General features: G+C 45.1%; 1 protein-coding gene across 1 annotated transcript; it reads right to left on the bottom strand.

Annotated features, from left to right (window-relative positions):
* Positions 1 to 851: 851 nt before the first annotated feature.
* Positions 852 to 17344, bottom strand: mtmr10 (myotubularin related protein 10). The gene is made up of 16 exons (XM_067249538.1): positions 16820 to 17344; positions 16672 to 16732; positions 11908 to 12044; positions 11248 to 11320; positions 9892 to 10034; positions 7087 to 7180; positions 6370 to 6517; positions 5625 to 5712; positions 5304 to 5392; positions 4778 to 4908; positions 4522 to 4591; positions 4129 to 4199; positions 3867 to 4039; positions 3563 to 3733; positions 3256 to 3438; positions 852 to 3082 (listed from the first exon to the last, which is right to left on the bottom strand). The coding sequence occupies exons 1-16, from the start codon at positions 16874 to 16876 to the stop codon at positions 2471 to 2473; spliced, it is 2301 nt and encodes a 766-aa protein (XP_067105639.1). The 5' UTR covers positions 16877 to 17344; the 3' UTR covers positions 852 to 2470.
* Positions 17345 to 18602: the final 1258 nt, after the last annotated feature.

The raw sequence follows: 18602 nt of genomic DNA, 5'->3' as shown, positions 1-18602 counted from the left end.
AGATAGCTTCTCCTCGCCTAATATTCGCAGTTAGTTATAGCACATCTACACTCTACAAACGTCTCTTTTTACTCTCATCTGCTTAACTTACCACCAATTGTCATCGTGCTTATGCCCTTCGTCCCTTACGCGTTGTGAAGAGTTGAAATGCTTGGGGAAATTAGATGAAATCAGGGCTGATGAGTCGAGCCCATTTGGGAGGCCAGTAGAGCAGACGAAAACCCAGCGGCGCTCCGAAATGACGTCACACATACTACATTCAATTTCCTGCATTTAGATGAAAAGCGGTCGTTATTTGCTAATATGTTTTTTTTATCTTTGACACTTATGCATATCACTCTTGCAAGATTTTTTTTCATTCATGTTCGTGAGTTCGCTTTCAGAACGAAAGCTGGTGGAATTCAGGGAACTCCGTTTTACCGTCACTACCTTGCTATTATGCTGTTGACCGCTGTTAATTAACAGACAACTTAAATGTTGACATCTGATTAGTCGATTTGACATCCATGCATTAACATTACTTCCCTCAACTTAAAGACAGTGTTATTTCTAAGTATCAATTTGGGGGGACATTTTTGAATCAAGTGGACAGCAGATGGAGCTGCGAGTTTGATGTAAGTGGACCAATCCGACACCATAATGGATTGGATTTGGAACGTAACGTCTTCACTCGTTAAAACAGTCGTCTATAATGTTGAAATAAAAAATGCGTAAATAGCGACATAACTGCACACTGAATGTGTTAGATGGATCAACCAGGTTCCTTTCAAAACACGAAGGCTTTTGCAATCAGGTGGTATTGCATTTAAGATTAAAGACAGACAAAAAAAACGAATGGCTTAACTGTGAAAATATGTTATTAATTTTATTAGAATTATTCAATATCAACATCTGGACTTACAGCTGGATCCAAGTTAAGACTGTGTTGGTGGTACAGCTTCTTGAGAGGAGACAGTCTTCATTATTCTTAAGACCCTCATGTGCGCCACACAGGTTCTGTATCTCTAAACTTGATAGCCCTGTCTAGAAAGAACACCTCGACCCTATCACAAAGGCACATTATATAGATCAAAGGCAGGTTTTAACCTTTCCAGTCATTCCATATTTAGTAAGACATAGATAAATGGACTATGGATTGTGTAAGCACACGCAGTCAAGTTTCTACTGAGCATACATCCACTCACTGGCATTGGCACACACCAATGACTCCAATATGAGCTCCAGTTTTGGTGAGACTCAGGGATTATTGCACACACTGAGTCATACACTCCAGAACAAGCATCTAGAGAGAAAGCAAATTAAAAAAGGACCATACAGACTGAACACAGTGGATAAACCCTTACTCTAAAGGCACATATTATTTCCTATATCCCTGTTTGAAACATTTGCATAACCTAATAAATACATGTGCCGTTTATCTGTATCACATTGTGCATAATTTGCAAACACAATTGTCATACTGTACAATAACCACATTGAGTGCATCATTGGTATGAATTAGTGGTCAAATTACCCAATACACATGGCTGTGTACAAATGGCATGAAAACTAAATGAAGTCTAAAAAAAAAAGTACCATATTTAGTAAAATAAGTCAACCAAAACAATTCCACCAAAAAACTCATTTTAACTGTACAATGTTTGACAAAATAAAAGATCTATAACTAAAACAATCACCTTCACGCTACATATTCATAGAGAACCCCTTTACAGTCTGGTGTCTAATGAACAGAGTGAAAGTGCAATGTAAGCACATTCTACACATCTAAAACACTCTACAGCACTCTTTTTGGCTATGGCCTAACCAGTGATCAGCATCAGTTGAACTGTCCTTCAGTCCATAGTGCCCACCAAGTGGGTTTTCAGGTGGGGTGGACAGGTATCCAGCCTGTCCTGTTGTATCATCCACAGCTTAGATGCATCACTTACTTTCAATGCCAAAGAGCCATTACGAGGAAATCATTGAAACTGTTCAAACCATTTGTCACTAGTGGTGACAACACTATCCAGTTTCCTAGTGTGCAGTGTGATTTAGGACCCTTTGCCTTTTTTCAGTACCTTACCAGAAGGTCTCTCCTGATCTATAAAAACTAACCCATATCACCTGTTAAAACGAATAATATAAAAATGTGTCCATCACACCTTGTAAGAGCTCCCCTTTTTCTCCAGAGTGTGATCAATTTCCCTCAAAAATGTTAAACTTCCCAATGTTTACACAATGCACTCAATCCTAACATTGTTGATCAAATATGACCTTGCTACCAACAGAGAGCAACACCAGCAACACCTTAAAGATATGTGCGATTTCAGCAAAGATTCATAATCTTGTGCAAAAATGAAAAACTATTATCACATTCAATGAAGTCAGCTTCAAACAACATCAGGCCTGCAGAGTGGGTTGAAATAAGATTCTCGCCACTATTTGAAACAAACAAACTGGGGTGAGGCGGTGATGCCTTTGCAGTGTGGCTTCACAGCGTCTCATTGGCCAGGGTCTCAGTGGACAGCCAGATCTTTGCTCCATTCAGGAACTTGCTGAGGGGAGTTCCCAGGATGCTGCGGCGACACAGGTTTCCCACGGGGGAGAAGGGGAAGGAGGAGCTGAGGTAATCTGGAGAAGAGGGAGCATCCACGGGCGACAAGGCCTTAAAGTACATCTTGCTTTGGTTTGTCGGAGCCCCACTGGGGGTGGAGGCTGGAGTGCTGGCTGGCGTGGGCCCCTTGTATTGCCGGAGCTGGTTCTGCAGCATCTCGATCTCATCAGCCAGCTGGGAGAGCTTGTGGTAGGCTGTGACCGGGCCTCCTCTGGGGATGCGAGCCTCCGGGACCCAGCGGAGGAAGTAAAGCCTCCACAGGGCGAGGTGTGAGGGCAGGAGCAGGGGGATGAGTAGACCCTGCAGGTCAGCAGGCCGGGAGAACCAGTCCTTGAAGAAGCGCTCAGAGGGGCTTTCCACCACCTCCCTGATCTGGGAGAAGTCAGGCTTGAGCCGCAGCACCAGGGAGTTTCGCCGCGTCAGCGTGCTGTCCATCACGCCGTTCTTTAGGGCCGAGGGCATTCCCCTCAGGGTCGAGCTGTAGTTCTTCTGTGGAAAGACACACAAAAAAAGGATCGCTAATGTTGATCTGATGAGTCATTTTCCATCTTCTGTACCCATAACAGTACTTGGCCTCGCAGCAGTTCATCCTCAGTATCGCTCCTCTATAAAACACTTACCTGTATGTCATTCACATAGAATCTGTTTCAGAGCAAACTAACCTTAGTGCGTTTGAAGGATTTCACCGCTCCGTTCTGCACGCAGGTGGCGCCCTTGCCAACGTACATGGGGTTGTTGAAGAGAGCCTGGTCTTTGAGGGAGAACTGCTGCGACCAGTCCCACACAGGAGGGAAGCCTAGAACTTTCTCCTCCCCCAGATGAATGCTCTTGCTCTTTGCAAAGTCCTGGGGTGGAGACGCATTTTCACTCACACATATCGCAATCCACACTTTACTGACTACAACCTACGCAATTGTTGGGCGTGCGTGCGTGCGTGTGTGTAAGCATGCATGAGTGTTTTTCTTTTACTATGCTGTGCTCTGCGCTCTGCTGGGGGCAGTTGAACAGGAAGGTGCTGAAGACGGGAATCCACATGCTATCACTCAGCACAGTCAGGTACATGTCAGTAAACTCGAAGGCTGCCGGGTACTGGTTCATTATCTGCCACACGCAGTCTAAGAAGAGCAGGAAGAGAGGACACTAAAAAGGAAGAAGAGAGAGAGAGGAGGGAAGAATTTATTTTATTAACATCCTCCTTTGGAAAAAGTCCAAGAGGCCTATATCTTTAGAATCTTGACAGGTGTCTGTGGCAAGGCTGATGTTTTGGGCCTACTTCCTCCTTGTCGTTCCTCTTCAAGTGGTTGCACCTGTCGAGGAAGCGATGGCCCGCCATCACCCACTCCTTCTGCACCAGGCTCTGGAAGCCTGCCAGGCTCCGGAAGTGAGGGTCCAGCATCACCTGCACCAGGGAGGCCACCACACAGCTCAGGTCCCTGTCCTCCTCCTCTGTAGACAGACACAAGTCGTTCACAAACCACCATACATAACCAGACAAGCGCACGCACACTTTGACAGCGTTGAACGTGCTTTCTTACCTTGCAGAATGACTGACACACGCTTTCCCTCCAGCAGGTAGACCACCTCGGCCGAATGTTTCAGGAAGGCCCTGGTGTCAGGATTGAGAAAAGGGATTTCACTTTCCCTCCTACCAATATAAACCAATCTACACATGCGACACATGCTCTCATAACCACTGGCTTTTAATTAGTCATCTGAAATGGCTGAGTAGTTCTGTCAGCAGAGTCTTGATCAGCAGGGTGTAACTAACAGAGCGTATACACATCACATGGCAGGCCGAGGGCCAGCTGGCCAATTCCTCAGTGTACTTTTCAAAATTAAACTTTGTGCAGGACAGCAGTGCTGTCAGGCCACCAAACGACAGCGAGCCAAACCTGCTGTGCTGGTGGCACAGAAGTATTTGGACATACCTGACAAACTCCAGCCATCGCGAGCTCTCCATGGATGATAGCCACTTCTCCTCAGACTCCTCAAAAGGCTCTTTACACAAACAAACACGCGCAGTCAAAACCCATAAAAGCCTTTTTTATATATACAAACATAGCTGCCTTCACACAGAGCCATTGTGAGATTTATTTCACAGACTCTGCATCACAAATGCTGTAGACGGGTAGAATAGAGGAGTGTTGTTGATTGGCTCAAAGGACGAGGCAGGTGTGGGCTAACCTATGACGCAGATCTGTCTGACCCTGACGAAGGCAGCTTGGATGTCCTGGATAGTGGGCAGGCTCTTGTCCAGGTCGGACCTCAGGACGTCACTTCGCTGTGGGTGGCTCTTTGTTATGGCACTGTTTATCCTGCCACATACAGGGAAGAGAGGTGATCATTCGTTTCCTTCTTTTTTTCCCCTACCCCCCCGATGGAATGTTTATTTGCTTCTCTTTGGTGCTGGCCGACAATCTCTGCCTGGCTAGTATAGTTTGTCAGCGCTGTTTATCAGTCACGCCAAAGGGAATAATAATAACACTGACATGTTAATCACTAACTGTCCAGTTGATTGAAGACACTATACATTTTGTATAGACACAAATATACAAAATGGAGTCATGAATAACTCATCTCTGTCCTGATGCGTTTAAATAAATAGTAGCACTCAGAATAAAAGCAGCAGTAAAAGGTAATTGACTATGTTAGAAAAAGGGAAGTTTCTATGTAGAAGAGGAAGTGAGTATGTTCTCTAATGTGACTGTACCTCTGTTCTAGCTTCCTCTGCTGCAGTGGGTCACTGATGCTCGCCATGCGCACCAGGGCACTCCCATTGGGATGATTCCAGCACCACAACTAAGGGGAGACACACACGAACCCACACACACAACAAAGTCAGTTCAGCTGTCCCTCACAAACCATCCCTCTAACACGCTAGCAAACAATCCAGTATGTCCACCCTCATCTAAAAACACTTAACATCTCTCACCATGAATATTTGATAGATGAAGGGAATATATCACCGGTGAAAAGGCTTTTATGAACTTGTATCTGGGTTGAACACACAGCACTTTAATCTAGGACTCACAGGGATGCGCCGAGCGGTGAAGGAGCACAAGTACTGCTTCAGGTCCTGATCCGCCAGGGACGAGGGGACCACAAAGAACTCTGGAAGACTGAGGGAGAAACGCACATGACAGTCCTGTCATCTTTCCATGGCCTCAGCAAACCGAAACTGGGGCAAGTTGTCATATCAGATCCCATGCTTGCTAGCTACAGCAGATTCTGGGCAAAGGGCTACGTGAAAGGGTCAACTTCCTCCCCTGGTTTGATGGTTAACACATTGGCTCCTCAGGTAGGATAACCAGGCTCTGGACTTGGATTGGATCCAAACTGGATCCAATCCAAACTGGATACAAACACGACACATTGACATTTACATTTAGCAGACGCTCTTATCCAGAGCGACTTACAGTAAGTACAGGGACATTCCCCCGAGGCAAGTAGGGTGAAGTGCCTTGCCCAAGGACACAACGTCAGTTGGCTTGACCGGGAATCGAACTGGCAACCTTCGGATTACTAGCCCAATTCCCTTACCGCTCAGCCACCTGACTCCCAGCTGTGGCGTGTAAAACATCAACGTGAGATATTATGCAAGAGGACTACATAAAGTGCCTGCCTGTGGGAGGATTATGTGGCTTTAATGAGCTATGTTAATCATAATCCACGTTTGCTAATAATCCATGATGTAATGCAGAGAATGAGCTCCAGCCCCCCCCCCCCCTCCCTTTCCCCCTCCCCCACCTCCAGACCAAGAGGAATTGAGTCCTAACCTAGGTGAGAGGACATAGCCCTCGTTGATGGAGCACACCCTCCACTCCGCCGCCCCGGTCCTCTTGATCTCTCGGTCCCAATTGGACGGCCGGTCAAACAGGGGGGTCTGGGAGCCTGCCCCAGGGTCAACACCATTCACCCGCTCCACTGAACACACACCAGACAGCATGTGAGCCCGATACACAGACAGCTGGCAGCCTTCTTTCAAGTCATCCAGTGCTACAGTTACAGCATTTACCCTTCGGTCATACTCTTGATTCAGTCATACGTACAAGTGATGGGACTGCTTTAGTTTTGTTCATTCATTATGCAGTATCAATAAGTGCAATATCTCAGGTGCTATCGTACCGTTTTGTCTTATCATCTTAAAACCTTAGGCTATAGCAAATGACTGTACATATTCTATTTATATCTTGTACTCTGTAATACTGTAAGCATTTTAAATCAGTCTCCCTTAAATTTACTAATTTATTTTCTATTTTCAACTGCTCTTTGGTATGAGTGAATGCTCCATTAGAACTGCTACTCAATTCCGTTGTATTGTGTGAAATAAAATAACAGTAAAGGAATTCTATTCATTCACAAGTGTGTTTCCCCTAAGGTACCTTAAATTGTGAGGATGGTGAATGGTATTGATACAGTAGCAACAACAATTTGGGGTCGGGAAGGGGGCGTGTGTGGGTTTAGGGCAAAGTGAACCATCAGAATCTGGCTACCTGAGGATCCGTAGTATCTCTTCCCGACGTACTCGAACCCAAACAGCAGCTGGGTATCAGCAGGGTGGGAGTAGTGAGCGATGGCCAGACACACCTGAAACATCAGGGTGGAGCACACAAACCACGTTTGAATACAGGACGAACACAAACAGCTCAAGACAAACATTGTTTACATACACATTACATGGGCGGAGAGGGTCATGGAACTAGAACCCCTGAGGTCTCAGTTGTGACAGACTGTCATTCATTCATTGTCAGATAGATGTACTGTCCCAGAAGCACAGAGATGCAACTTTGTAACATCGACAGTCAACCTTGACATTCCTACTGAAGATAGAAAGGAGACTAATGTAATCACATGCTACGGTTCAATTTTGTGACAAACTAAAATAACATGAATTTATGTTTTGCTATTGAAAAAACGAAAAACATTTAGTACAAATATTCAATTGTTAGGAACTGAATAACTCTAGGCTTAAGCATAGCAGGTTCTGAGTGAAAGCCAGAAAGCAAGTTCTCTTGCAACACAGCGGGGTTGTATCTGGTGTGTGGAGCTTTCACCCTGTGGCAGCAATACGGAACATCACAATGCTGTCCATTCAGTGGTGGAACCGCACATAACACAGAGAGGACGTAACAAGCTATGATGTGCCTGGGTGTGTGTTCAGTGTGTCGGTCCCTGTGTGTGTGTGCATTTAAAAGGGACCGTTTCTCCAAACGCTGTAATTTCCTTTAGCGTAGTAAGCTATTTTAGATTGGACCTATTCCATATGTCACAAGACAAACAAGGAAGGAGCCCTAGTTTAGCTCCACACAGTAATTACACTGTGTCCCCATATAGAGACAGAGGTAGTGAGGGAGGGCAGTTCAATCCTACTCTTTACCATTACACCTCTTACAGGAGAAACACCCTTGCTGGGCTTAGAACTGCCCTGTGCAACCGAAAACACCCAAAAGTCACCAAAGGACTTACAAACGGCACTTCTAACTGCCTGAACAAACTTCAAACCACCGCAGCTGTAGCTGGTGTTGTGGGTTCGTCTACAGAGATCCCACCGTCAAGGTTGATAGGTCGACGTGGGAGAGTGGCAGGGTAATGTTGATGGGTTACGTCTTAGCTCAATATCTTGCAGGTGTGTGTTGAGTCCGCCCCGTCCGCCCCCCCCCCCCCCCCCCCGCAAACCCCCATCTCTGACAGAAATTGCTCCCATGTGGCCTGCACGCTGCACTCTGGCTGGGGATCTGAGACCAGCCTGTGTACATAGGAGCCAGCTGTCAGCGAGATCTGCAGCATCTGTCCTGTCCCGGCCAGGCTGAGGACGCGGGGCTGCTGGGGTGGAGGGTTCCTGGAGGGCAGGCAGGTCCTCCCCACACACACACACACCACGCATTAGAATTCCCCAGCCGTCCCACAGCCCTCTGGCCCCCCTGGCTTCTCACAGCTCTGGAACAGAAACCCCCGGAGAGCTTGTGTTTGAGCAGCGATCAGGAAGCTGAAGGCTGAATGGAGGTTTTTCTTCCCTCTGGATGTTTCAGTGCAACTTCACGCCATCTATCCAGGTGTCACACGTTCCCTAGTGGGCTGGCAGGGTGCATCCATGGTGACCTCTCGTCTGCCCTGTCAATATCACCCTCTTTCTCGCCTCGTCTCCCCAGACTTGCATCACTCACTCCCAGTAGGAGGCTGATTTGCTTCAAGTCACTTTACACAACTATTAGTAAACTACAAGTTAACTATTATGGTTGGCTAGTGTTATAAATGGCAACTAAAACCAAAATAAACAGTACATACATTAATTCACATACTGGGGGGCATCATTTGAACTGCACTGTGTAAACTTCCCTCAGTAATGACATATCTGTGACAAATATAGACAGATGAGTCACAGTCACAATGCTGGAATGTTCCATTTCACACCAATTAACTAGGCAAAAAGACTCACATTCCTTGGGCGACTATTTCGATAGGATCATCCCGCACGAGAATTTAGGCTCGATCAATCATCAGCCTTTTACAGGAGGAATACCACTGAATGAAAACTGTTAGGCATTCATATAGTGCAACCAGCTTTACTAGCAGAGGATGACAGTCACTGATGGAAGATCAACAAGTTATGAGGAAGACCTAGGAGAGGAGATGGATTCACCTTCACCCTTCCAGTATCTCTCTCTCTCTCCCCTCTCTCTCTCTCTCTCTCTCTCTCTCTCTGACAGACTGAGTTAATTCCAGCCTTCTATTAGGCCCCTGGCCAGACAGATGGAAAGGGTGGATGAAAGGGCTGCAGTCGGGGCTTGAAGGCTCTAATCCCCCTAACATAGCTCAGCTGGGTGGGGAACAGACAAGCGATGGAAGAGAGGGAATGAGAGGAAGAAATGCGACTGTTGGGCAGGAGAGTTGAGAGGAGAACAGCCGAGAATAGAAACGTAGATGAAAAGTGGGTTGGGCTATGGGAGGATATGACGCCGCATGGCACTGACGTTCATTCTAAATTAGGGCTTCATCTCAAAACCAGTATGTTGGCTCTCCTATTCCTGTAATAGGTGAGACATTAAAACATCTCAAAATACAACAGTGTAGGACTTTTGGGAACAACTCTACTGACAGAGGAGAAATTCCACAGTACGCAGGAATCCTCTTTCGAAACTAATCCTGTACTGTAGTGATCTAGAGTTAAGGGATTATCATCCTGGCTAGATGGCTATAGTTGAGCCTTGTGTGGGTTAAGTGTCAACAACAATGCCTGGGTACAGTGTTTGGACACTAAGCGGCCTGTATTTGTTTTTGAAATATTCCAGATCCCATACCTTCTTGGCACTCTCTGGCCCAGCTTCGTCAAATCGGAACCGGATGATGCGGAAGTCCTTGCAGTACAGTATGAGCTCTGAGGGGTTAAACTTCAGCTTCTGATTGGACCCCAGGACCTTCTGCTTGCCCTTGGCATCATTCACTGTGGGAACAGACAGCAAGGAGACCAGGGGATGGTCAGGGAGAGACAGCAGCACCGATACAGTCCAATATCATATTAACATTTCTATGTTCATACGTTTCTCACATTTCCCAGCGGCAATGAAGGGGTTCAATATGGGGATGGTAGATCAATCCGCTTGAGACAGACAAAGCAACACTGCTACTGAAATAACCGCATACATTCCCTATCATGAAACTGCTCCTCAGAAAAAGGACAAAAAATGGATAAAAAGAAGTTGATGTTCAAAATGTTTTCCTTTAGCTTACAAATAAAAATACTCCCATGTCTAAATATGGATTCTCCATGTCTGAGTTATGGCCCCATCTAGTAGACGGTATTGAGGTGGACAGTACCGTAACAGACACGCAGAACCTGCAGTGACCTCTGGAGGTTTTCGCTACGTCAGGCCTCTCATAAAGGACCTTTGTTGAGGGCGGGCGTCCCAGCACAAACAGAAGAAAACACGGCCGCCTGCCCTATCAGCTCAACACAACGGCGCTGAGCTCGCCAGTCGTGTCAGCACAGAGAGGGAGGCTAAGAGCTGCACAAACAATGCTAATCCTGGCCAGGCTATCCGGGCCACAGGCCCCCGGCTGGGCAGTGACCTCATCTCTGCAGATACACCAGATCAGCCAGGAACAGCACAGCCTGGCTACGGTCGAGGAGGTGTAGGCTAATCTAATGGAATAACAGATAATCAAATCAAACACAAACGACACAGAGAGAGGTCAGACAGAAGGCATCCGATTCGGATGTGTTTTCTCAGCCAGTGGAGACTTACAGAGTACAATGTGACAGATTATTGTACACTTCTGTCCTATAGCTATTTCAAAACAACAATGTAGGAATGAACTTGAGAAATAAATCCTTCAGATTCTATACTTAGGTCAAGATTTACATTTAGTCATTTAGCAGACGCTCTTATCCAGAGCGACTTACAGTAAGTACAGGGACATTCCCCCCGAAGCAACTAGGGTGAAGTGCCTTGCCCAAGGACACAACGTCATTTGGCACGGCTGGGAATCGAACTGGCAACCTTCAGATTACTAGCCCGACTCCCTCACCGCTCAGCCATCTGACTCCCAGCAGATTCCAAGTAAAGTAAGGCTGCCCGTGTCATAGACTCTGTTGGAGAAAGTACTTTTGCGTGTACGACCAACTCCACTGTAAACAAGGCAGGAGCAGGTCTTACCTGTTACTACTTGCTCGACACACGCCAAGGGAACATCATGATCTCCAAGGAGCCGGTTGACAACCTGGAACCTCTAAGAAGAGAACAACACATTCAAGGTTCTTCAGAGCTCAGGGGTGAAACATCCAGAAAAATGAGGTGTGTGTGACAGTGAGGGGACCTGCATTTTGTTTGGGATTGTTGGGTTCTTAAGGTGGATTTAGGGGAAATTCACCTTTTCAATGTTCAGTGCAATCTAGCCTAATCATTAACAATGCCTATAGTTAAGGAGACAACCCTGTCAGCTGACGTTTGTAGATGATTGACAACATTTATGCTGATTGGGGCACAATAAATCCTAGCCTTACCTGACAAGAAAATATAAATTGCACCAAAGATTTAAGGTACAGAGTTGTGTGAATCATCTTTCACAAAGAACACTGAAAAACACATTTTCTTTTGTTGTTTTTGACTCTTTCTTTGATATTTCCCAATAGGTGACCAATAGGCCATAATCACATCCTACCACAAATGTGATAGACTTAAACCACAACTTAGGCTCTCTACATTTAGTCATTTTAGCAGACACTCTTATCCAGAGTGACTTACAAGTAAACCACCTATAAACTGTTCTGTGGTATTTATATTTGTATTGTGTTGGTTTTAAAAAGCATACAGTACCTGCTTTGGAAGAGCATCATGGGTGACAAAAGAGACCTTGAAGTTAGTGCAGATCAACTTCCCCCACAGATCATCGTGGCTGCTGTCTGCTCCGATGCACTTCCTGACAAAGTTCACCTCATTCACCACAATTTCCCCTAGCAAACAGAAATAGGAACAAACATACGTATGAACGTTGTTCTTGATTCAAACCATCAAAACCATTTCAAAGAAATGAGCACAAGAAGCAGAACTCGGTTTTGACAACAACATTTTTTGTTGTTGTTTTTTTATTCCAGTTCCTTTTTGGAATCCCATTAAAAGAATCTGACAGTCATATCAATCTCATCATTAATAACATATCGTTCCCTGCACTAACCAACATCCACTCAACCCAACAGTTCCCAACATCACAACATCCAAATAAAAAAAGAAGCCAATTGTCAACTTAAGACCAAAACTAACTGGAAGATGAACGAAGAGCCGACCGAGTCATGTCCTAACATGGGCCTATGTCGTCGTTGTCGGTTAGATCAAATCTCTCTGTAGACACTGAAGGCATCTTTTCACTATAGAAAGTGATCTGTACGATCCTTCACCCAGGCCGACGGACAGGCTTATGATCCCCACATTCCACCCCTCAGTTCAGAGCACATAACATAAACACCTGAACGAGGAGCTTGGTCCCATCATGATAGAGCAGGTCGACAATGCAGCCCTCTCTCCAAGTCTGATGCCATACCTAACCCTGACCCAGCCCCTGTATGGCTCTAGCTAGGAACACCTCGGCAGCAAACGTAAACACTCTCAGGCCACAGCCCTGCCGTCTTCCTGAGCTGAAGAGGGTTCCCTCCTCGTACAGGACATCCCTCTCGTCGCAAACACACCGCTTCAATCACATCCTTGTCCTAGATAGGCCGTTGCCCACGGCGCTGAGCTCAGAAGAATTTCTCCATAAACTCAAGAGCATGAGTCACACTCACATGGCTGTTTGTTAAAACTCCAAGATCCCTCGCGCTCTTACTTTGTTTCTACTCTCTCTCTCTCTCTCTCTCTCTCTCTGAGCCAGTCAGTGGAAGTTCACAGGGCCCAGCCCCTGCACTATTACGGGCTTGCCAGGGAAACCCCATAAGCCAGTCTCGGAATAGAGATCAGATGGGCTGCTATCCTCCTGGGAAAATCATCTGCTATTAGGAGCAATGACCTGTTGTGCAGAGCAGGCCCACAGAGAAGACAAACTTTTAACTGAGCACAGGATCAAACACACCAGGACTTATACTGTGAGAAAGTATATAGGCCTCGTTAGTCTTGAGTTGCTTGAACTTTACCCTATTGAAGTTTTATGTAAAGATCAAAGAAAGGCATACCCAAACTGGACTATACCTCTCTAGTATAAACATGTTTTTATTGTATTGATGTTCCCTATTTCTGTGTGACTAGAGCAGTAAGTAACCTTGCTATGAATATGTAAACATGGAAACCTAAAACAGAGCACTAAAGGAGAGCCCTTTAACATCAACAGCATTTAAATTTGCTCTTGACTACTCTCTCTTAACCATGACGGTCTCCCTCAAGACAAGAAAACAGAACCTCGAGGGATGGATCCAAAGTGACAGTGTTTAAAGTGACAGTGTTCACAAGCATGCCTGCCTCATTACTGAAGGAGTACATCCAAGCAGCGGTTCCCTCAGGTCCCCAGGCCCCTGGGGAATCTGAGTAGCTGGAGCTACTCTGCAGAGGGTTACTGCAGGCCAGGGTGCAGCCACAGAGAACCAGCCCAGAGCTGCACAATCCCACTGACAGTTTCAAGGTGAGTCAGTGAGAGTTTAACCCCTTCAGCTAAACCATGGCTGATTTTATTCACACAGTCATTTGGCATTACTGTCGTCGTGTCTCTACAACAGTACTCTGTCTGAATTTTGTTTGGTTTACGAGACACACGACACATGTTCCTTGATCAAAAGGCATTTCACAAATTAGCAAGAATGCAGCAATAAATGTATATTGCCTCGGTCCTTTTGAAGATTTAGGGCGGGGGTCATAGGGTGGAGTCTTCTGCCAGACTACTGCTGAGAAAGGTCTGTGTGAGAGAGACTCAGTTCTCCACTAAGTTTAAGACAGCGATAACTGACAACATTCAGTTTCCCACAGCATAGTATTTAACATATCTGACTGATAATAAGTGGGGTTGCCACAAGAGAAAAATAATAGTGACCTATAATTGCTTACCCGGTCACAGAGCATGTGTATGATAAAAATGTCCTCAAGCTGCCTATACTACATGTAGGCCTCAAGGGCTCCTTCCAGCACTTTCCATCCACAACCTTTAGGTGAGCTTAGTCCAACTATCACCTGACTAACCACATCCTGGTCTTGCTTTCTGTCAAACTTTCAAACGGGGCGCACCTGTGTTAGTGCAGGGAGTCAGTTTGGACAGCTGGGGGAAACTGCGGACCCAGGCTCTGAAAAGATCACTGGTGTCTTTATACAGAAATTGCCCGATTAACATTCCCCCCTTCCTCTGTAACTTACCACAAAAAAGCTGTTCCAAGTGTAGCACAACAATGTTTGGCCAATTAAGACGACTGAAACAGGCCTACTGATTGGAATAAAGACTATACTGATGACAGTGGTGATATGCGGGCCGGAAAGGTGCCGTTTAAGAGTACAGAAAATGGTTCAGGCCCTACAGATCGGTCTCACGAAAACATCACTCTGCCAGGGTTCTTTTTTCCCACAGCCTCGTGAGGTCTCCCCTGACATCCTGCCACTGAGGAAACAACAGTGGAAAATATAGTACTGTACCTGCTGGGATCATAACGGCTGCTTTCAGCTCAGCTGAATCAGAGTAATTAAAGGTGGCAGGGTTGGAGACTAAACACAGTCAGTGGTCATAATGTCACCTAGGTGGCCAGCCAGACATTGTTCTACAGTAGACGGTATGCTGGATGAGGAGGAACTGGCTCAGAGAGGGCGGAGGAAAACTAAGGCTGTCTCATTAGAAGTAGGCTGAGACCCTGAGCCAGAACAGAAAGAGAGACTGGGGGGGAGGGATCGTAGGGAGGTACACAGAAGCAGAGTGACAGAGATGGAGGGTAGGGCCGGACGGGACGGCCAGCAGGGAAATGGCGAGTAGAGGAAAGGAGAGAGAAAGAACGATGGAGAGGAGGAGGACAGCTGAGCTGATTTGTTCAGATGAGTCAGTCCCACTATTGCCCTCTGTCCGGTCAGTGCCTGAATGGACCATTCAATCACAGAGCACTGAATGAGATGCCTCATGGACCATTCAAGTCACGTACCACCACTCTGGGGTAGCTGGGAGAGAGCCACAACACAAAGCCAAAGTCTCTCCATTCAGGTCCCCATACATCACACATCGCCATGGCACAGGCTAAAGCACACAGATAATGGTGACTGTGTAATCTAACTTGAGATGCCAAACTGACTTCAACAACTAAGCCACGCCTAGTTGCATACCCCAATAGTATTCAACAACTTTAAGCATCTCTCAGTAATATTATGGAATACTATGGTTTCAAATGTGAACAATTGTTAACATCCTAACATACAAAAAGGTATTACGAAATGTGTATATTCCCATTACCATCACAGCAGAGAAATTGTATCAGAAAAGGAAGCTTTAATTTCAGTCTCATGGCCAAAATCATCCCAGGCATGTCTGTTTTGGAATAAGGGAAGATTCCTCCTCTAGTGTTTAGTTGTGCAGACCAGCAGTTTGTGCGATAGACTTATGCGTTCTGCAGAGAAGGGAGACTGGCGTTGATCACGGTTTGGAATGGAACGGAGAAAACAGGACAACGGCGGATATCGCTATTAAAGTTTTTTGAACGACGTAGTTAAGGCGGCAGGCATGTGTTGCTTAGGCGGGCGCCTTAACTGAAAATTGCTGCGGGAAACCCTGCACAGAGTACCCTCATCAACAGCCATGGTCCTATTTTACCATCCAAGCTTCTGTCAATTGTATAGTCATAGTTACTGCTTTGCATTACTTCTTAGCAGTACATTTCTTATTGTGGAACGTACAAACCCTGCATGTTGTATTTGAGATCCTGATGTAGAACTGTGTTGTAAAATGTTGATATGTAGTTGTTGTTAGGACTATGCACTTCTGATCCCTGATCTTCTGCTGTAGGCCTACAGTCGATCTGCACTGTTTTTATGTTGCATTGGATACAAATGGAAACATTCATAAAATGTGTTTATGTGTTACTGTCTTTAACCTGTTGTTCAGGTAAAAAACGTGAGCCAGTAGGCTATGAACATTAATTAGCTGGTAGGATGGAACATGAATTAGCTGGGAGGATCCTGGCCCCTCCCTAAATGTTTTTCTTTCGTTTTATAAGCGACTGTTAACCTTGAGTTTAAATTTCCTTCTGGACACCAATTTTCTGAAGTAAACAGCATGTAATACAAAAATGTCATGCATGTGGTCTCACATCAGCTACATGTGGCACTGCGAAAAGAGAGGCTGTGAAGTCTTTAAACTGTAGCTCATCCACTGTCAGTTAAATGGACAGTTAGCAATGTGGCCGATCGGAAGCTATGCACTTCAAACTTGACCACATCTAAAGTAACAATAACCCACAAGCCTGCAGGAACTATCTCTATTGACTGATGCTCAGGGAACATGCAAATCACCTATATAGTCAGGAAGTCTATTTATATAGCCAGTATCAAACTTAAGTTAGGATAGGTAAATGCCTGTCTACAATGCCATGATGTCCTGGACCTGTACTATAAGTTTGGCTTAATTTTTCAGCTCACCTGGAAGTAACTTGGCCTCCAACTTCTTGATCGGTGGCTGAATATTTTTCTTCACATCAGTCTGCAACGCAGGAAATTTATGTTAAAAGTTTTATACGAGTTACATCCAGATAAACGTATAGGTATACATCTCAATAAATGCACTTACCTGTAAAGGAGGAAGATATGATTTAAATGTTGGTTTCTGGGGCTTCACAGAAAACATGATTGACTATTAAACGAATATCGTGCCAAACGGCAACCAAAGACTGGCTGCTACTCCGCTCATCTAAAGAAGAATGCCAAAGGTGTGCTTATAACCTGGCTAACAAGTCGGCTCCAGAAAAAAACAGGGCCTGAAGAAAGAATTTCCCATTTGGACCGAGTAGAGATGTCTCGCCGGCGAATGTCAACTATCGAAGAAACGATTCTTGCCTTCAGTCTGTAAGCTGCGGCAGACGAGCAAGCTGTAGCTGCGAAAACTGAAATACTATAGCACGACTAGCTAGCTTAGTGACTTGGATTTTTTGCGTAGTTAGCTAGCTAACGTGTCACTGACTAGCTTGCTTTCCATCAGTTTAACTTACCTATACTGTTAGTACAGACGTGAAATCAATGTAACGAAAGCGTTACTCAACTTTAAATGCAGCCTACAGTTCTAATACATTTCCACTCTCAAGTTTCACAGCTCCAGCAGTGCAGACGTACCAGTCATGTTTACGCAGTTGCAGACACATAAGTAGCACTAAGCCATAGCTAGGGAGGAGTTTAGAGCGGTTCTGTAAAACAGACCTGGGACCAGTAGGACCGTTTTCATGTCAGCTAAATAAAATGAATACAAATCGACCCATCAACAGTTATCGACCCATACAGAGTGAAATAATAACAAATACAACATATCCCAGACCAAAAAAATAAATTGAAAAAAACATTCGAATAAACACGGGAGCCATTCTGTTAAAAGCTTGTAGGTACTACTGTCAAATTACTATTGTTCATATTAGACATTCTCTGATAATACATGCAAGTAACTTCATCGGAACTTTTTAACTAGGGCCTACTTGAAATACTGATCACTGGTAGGCTACTATCCAGTGAACACTTTTACCTTTTTTAAATTATAATAAAAGCACAGTGAGTACTTGCTATAGCCAGTCTGTAAAAGAGTAGGCCATACACAGAGTAGTAAAAACGATACTATTAAGTAGTTGCATGGAAGTAGCAGTAACTAAAATACAAACACTTGCTGTTCAAAGACTGCTCTGCAGCACCATCCAGGGAGCACTCGGAGTATTGTGAAATTAGTCCTACCAAACAAAAGCACTTGATTTAATAATCTAATGGTCAGTTTTTTCATTATGGGGTAGTTTGGTGAAATGGTCGCTGATAACACATTAGCTACCATTTCACTAAAATATCATCATTCTACACCAAGTAGCCTAATATCAATTTAGCGGTTTGCACTAACTCATAGCAGAGATACCTCTGGAAAAGTTATCTAGTATAATTATAACAAGCACACAGAACTGAGTGATGAACTGCTGGCGGCGATGGATGGTCCAGGGGTCTCATTTATAAAACTGTGCGTAGGATTCTTACTAAAAGTGTACGTAAACCCAAAAGCCTAAAATGGCGTACGCACACAAAAATTCAGATTTATAAAACCGTGCGTACGCACACCTGTACGCAATGTTCCCTTTATAAATCACAGATTACCCACAAGTGTGCGTACGTGAATCAGCATTGTTCCCCGCCCTGAACACGCCAATTTTTAACCATAAATAGTCAATGCAAAGCACCTCATGAATGCTAATCTAGTATCTCATCATGACCCTGGCATGCGATTGTTCTTTACGGTGAATCATAGCGCATGACAACTTCTCAGACACTGTTAGCCTATTGGTGGAGCCCGAAAACTCCGAAAATGTGGTGGCCGGTAGATCACCAATTAC

This window comes from Osmerus mordax, chromosome 13 (genome assembly GCF_038355195.1).
Source record: "Osmerus mordax isolate fOsmMor3 chromosome 13, fOsmMor3.pri, whole genome shotgun sequence".
Classification (NCBI taxonomy): Eukaryota; Metazoa; Chordata; class Actinopteri; order Osmeriformes; family Osmeridae; genus Osmerus; species Osmerus mordax.
Note: the sequence above shows the minus strand (reverse complement) of the source record. Positions and strands in the feature narration are given on the sequence as shown.